The 3,467-nt window shown below is 35.2% G+C and overlaps 1 protein-coding gene across 2 annotated transcripts in view; it reads left to right on the forward strand.

Moving 5' to 3' along the window:
* The window catches only part of MORC3 (MORC family CW-type zinc finger 3), a 66,230-nt gene that overhangs the window by 51,901 nt on the left and 10,862 nt on the right, over positions 1-3,467 (forward strand). The window contains exons 11-14 of one of the 2 annotated variants that reach the window (XM_012640104.1): positions 606-728; positions 835-909; positions 1,892-1,937; positions 3,219-3,388. In XM_012640104.1, coding sequence (XP_012495558.1) covers positions 606-728; positions 835-909; positions 1,892-1,937; positions 3,219-3,388 — 414 coding nt within the window. The remainder of the gene's footprint in view (positions 1-605; positions 729-834; positions 910-1,891; positions 1,938-3,218; positions 3,389-3,467) is intronic. The other variant, XM_012640106.1, reaches the window with a different exon arrangement.

Genomic DNA, 3,467 nt, shown 5'->3' on the forward strand with positions numbered 1-3,467 from the left:
AACTAGATTTTTTAAGTTATTTACATTAAGGTGAAGTTTTCATATGTAAAATGGTGTACATAAGTTCTTTATAGGAATCATAATTTTCAAATGAGAAAAATATGAAAGCATTTTTTAAACTTAAATGTATACAAATTTTAGTTATTCAGAAATATGCTAAAATAGAGGGCAAAAATGTAATTATATAACTAAAATGATTTAAATTATAGTAATATAACCTATTTTCTGTACTTCAGTGGTTTATTGTGCTAATAAATATACTGTAGATTTGACATTACAGATGCTAACTTAATATAAATTTCAAGGAAGGACATTTGAAATTCTAAGTTGTCATTATCATAGAACAAATTTAACAGTTTGCTATTAAACCAGACCTTTAAATCACTTTGCTTAAATTGGGCTGCAGCCTTTAAACTTTTGAAGGTAACCAGAGTGGTTGTTTTTAAAAATTTAAATTGCTGTACAACAAAAACACTTACGTTGCAGAATTTTTAGGAAAGAACTTAAATAATAGGGTGTTTTGTGGTGGAAATGATTTAGAAAATCTAATGAAGTATTTAGAGTCCATATTTCCATGTTAATATTTTGTTCTTGTTTTGTTACAGGAAACGTCCTGATCAGACATGGGTTCAATGTGATTCCTGCCTAAAGTGGCGAAAATTACCAGATGGGATAGATCAACTTCCAGAAAAATGGTATTGCTCCAATAACCCTGACCCACAGTTCAGGTATCACATAGTTGGTAGTAACCTTTTTGGAAAGGCCGAAAGTACTGTTCAAGATATATGAATAGGCGCTAGTGATGTGTTAATCCCATGTGGTTTTTCTGACTAGAAATTGTGAGGTTCCAGAAGAACCTGAAGATGAGGATTTGGTGCATCCTACTTATGAAAAAACCTACAAAAAGAAGTAAGTGTTGTATTAATGTATGGCGAGGGAATAGTGCCCAAATTATGAATAGTGATGTGTTGGCAACATTAGTTGATGCTTCTCTCTCTGGAGGTAAAGCTAGTGTAACAAGAAAGATTATGACGTGGAGTACAAAATATCAAGTACTTTAAAAAAAAATTTGTGCTGTGGATACCTGTTTATTTACCTCTTATTTATTGCTGTCCTAGCTATAAGATACTTTGCATAAGAGTATCTTTTTTGAGTCATACACAGATGAATCATTAGTAAATACTCCCCTTACAAGCTTTTAGAGAAGGTATAACAGAGAAGGTGAGACACGTATATTACCAATTAGAAGCTGGTAAGTGCTGGAGAAGCTACAATCCAGTACCATAAGGAAGCTCATAAGGGGAGATTTTTTCTGGCTGGGAAGGGGTGGGCAGAAATGGGTCAGGAAACTTAATGAAAGATGTCATTTTTGTAATAGGCCATTGAGGGCCTATTACAAAAGACAAGTGTATACAGGAAACAGATCATTTGTTTAGCTTAACTAGAGTAAATATGTGAATGAGAATAATGGAAAATGGAAATGGGATAGATAACCTGGGTAATAATAGCCAGGGTGACTTTAGGCTAATGTACTCTCCACAGAAGACCAAGTTCACTAAGAATCTTTCAGATGGCTTTGATTTGTAGTGTACTAAATCTAGTCACAGCATTGGAGGTAAAGAAACCAGTTAGAATCCTATATGATATTCCATTCAGTGGTCTGCGATTCATGCCTGTGGGGATGAAAAAATTCAGGCAGACATTAGGGTGCTACTGAGATAACAGGTAGAAAGTATTCCCCTAAGAGCTTACTACTGATTATAATGAAACTGAAGCACAGTTCAATGTACAGCTGATAGTAACTCAGTAGTGAAATGGCAGGTGTGTTATTGGGAAATGGAATTGAGACATAGTGAAGTAAATATGTTAATTTTTCATCTTTATTTTAAAGCAACAAGGAAAAATTGAGGATCAGACCACCAGAAGTGATCACTCGGGTAATTAAGCCTTTCATTTTATAGCTGTATCTTATATTGGGTAGTGCTTAGTTTAACCAATGCTGAATATTGATGTTAAGGGCTTATATAACATATCAAAGGGATCTGGTTTATTGAGTTCCTTGCCCTCCTTTCCAGCTTTAACTTCCTAACACAACAACGTCATTCAGACTGTTCATTTTTGTTGTTTAGTTGGGTATCTTCTGAGGAAAGGGAAACACTCTATTGAAAATCTTAGGTAGGCAGTTAAGGAAAAAGTCACAGGAACATCCAGGAAGCCATATGTTAATGCTAACCTGGGCAAAAACGTTTTTCTTCTTCTTTGTTGACTGTGTCAGGCCTTTCCATTTCTTTCTTAATGCTTACTCGTGTTAAAGAGCCTTGGCCTAGTATACATGCTCCTTGACTTATGATGGGGTTACAACCCAATAAACCCATAATAAATTGAAAATACTGTTAAGTTGAAAATGCGTTTAAAACACCTAGCCTACTGAATATCGTAGCTTGGCGTAGCCTACCTTCAGTTTGCCCAGAACACTTACATTAGTCTACAGTTGGGCAAAATAATCTAAAACAGTCTATTTTATGATAAAGTGTTGAATATCTCATGTAATTTATTGAATGCTGTACTGAAACTGAAAAATGGAATGGTTGTATGGGTACTCAAAGTATGGTTTCTACTGAATGAGTACTGCTTTCTTAACCATCATAAAGTTGAACGATTGTAAGTTGTGGACTGTCTGTGCAATTGAGTGGGTAGTTGTGTGCTTCTTATGTAGAAGTTTTGGTCTGCTGCAGATGTGTATATTTGTTTATAATTTCACTGAAGTGTTTTCTAGAATAATGCTGATGGTTTGAGGGTGAGAATAGAACTAGAGGAAAAGAATAGTAGGCTTTGGTTTTTAAAAGCAGTATCTCTGGTTATGCTCAATTTCCTTGTCTTAGAAAAATAAGTTTTTATTATATCTTGATAAGTCCTATAGTTATAGGGATCACAGCATAGTAAATCTTTTTGGTTTTGTGGGCCACACAGTCTCTGTTGCATATTCTTTGCTTTGTTGTTTAGTTCACAGCCTTTAAAAATGTGAAACCATTCTTAGCCCACTTAGAGGCTGGATTTGGCTCATTGGTCTATTTGTCAATACATGGGGGTAGTTAAAGGAGTTGACATGTTTAGGGTGGTTCTCAGTGTCTTCTGGAATAAGGGGGAGAGGGAAGATTATATCTTGTGTTTGGGTATGTTGCATTAAAATAATTCCTTTAAGTTTTTTCCCCCTCCAGCAGATTAATCCTGAACTGTTGTTTCGGACAACCCCTGTTTCAAGTCAGAGCTTTTCTCCTGCGAGGGAAAATGTTTCAAGAGGACATCTTTCAGAACCAGCAAATTCTTACACAACAAGACTTATAAATAATCATCGAGTTTCATCCCAGTCTGAACCTGAGAGCAGCAGGTCAGTAGCTAAGATGTGTTTTTCCATTTGGGGAATATTAAACACCTTTACTTGACACTTCTATGGCAGTAATACGGTT

Source organism: Propithecus coquereli, unplaced genomic scaffold (genome assembly GCF_000956105.1).
Source record: "Propithecus coquereli isolate 6110/MARCELLA unplaced genomic scaffold, Pcoq_1.0 Scaffold148, whole genome shotgun sequence".
NCBI classification, from domain to species: domain Eukaryota; kingdom Metazoa; phylum Chordata; class Mammalia; order Primates; family Indriidae; genus Propithecus; species Propithecus coquereli.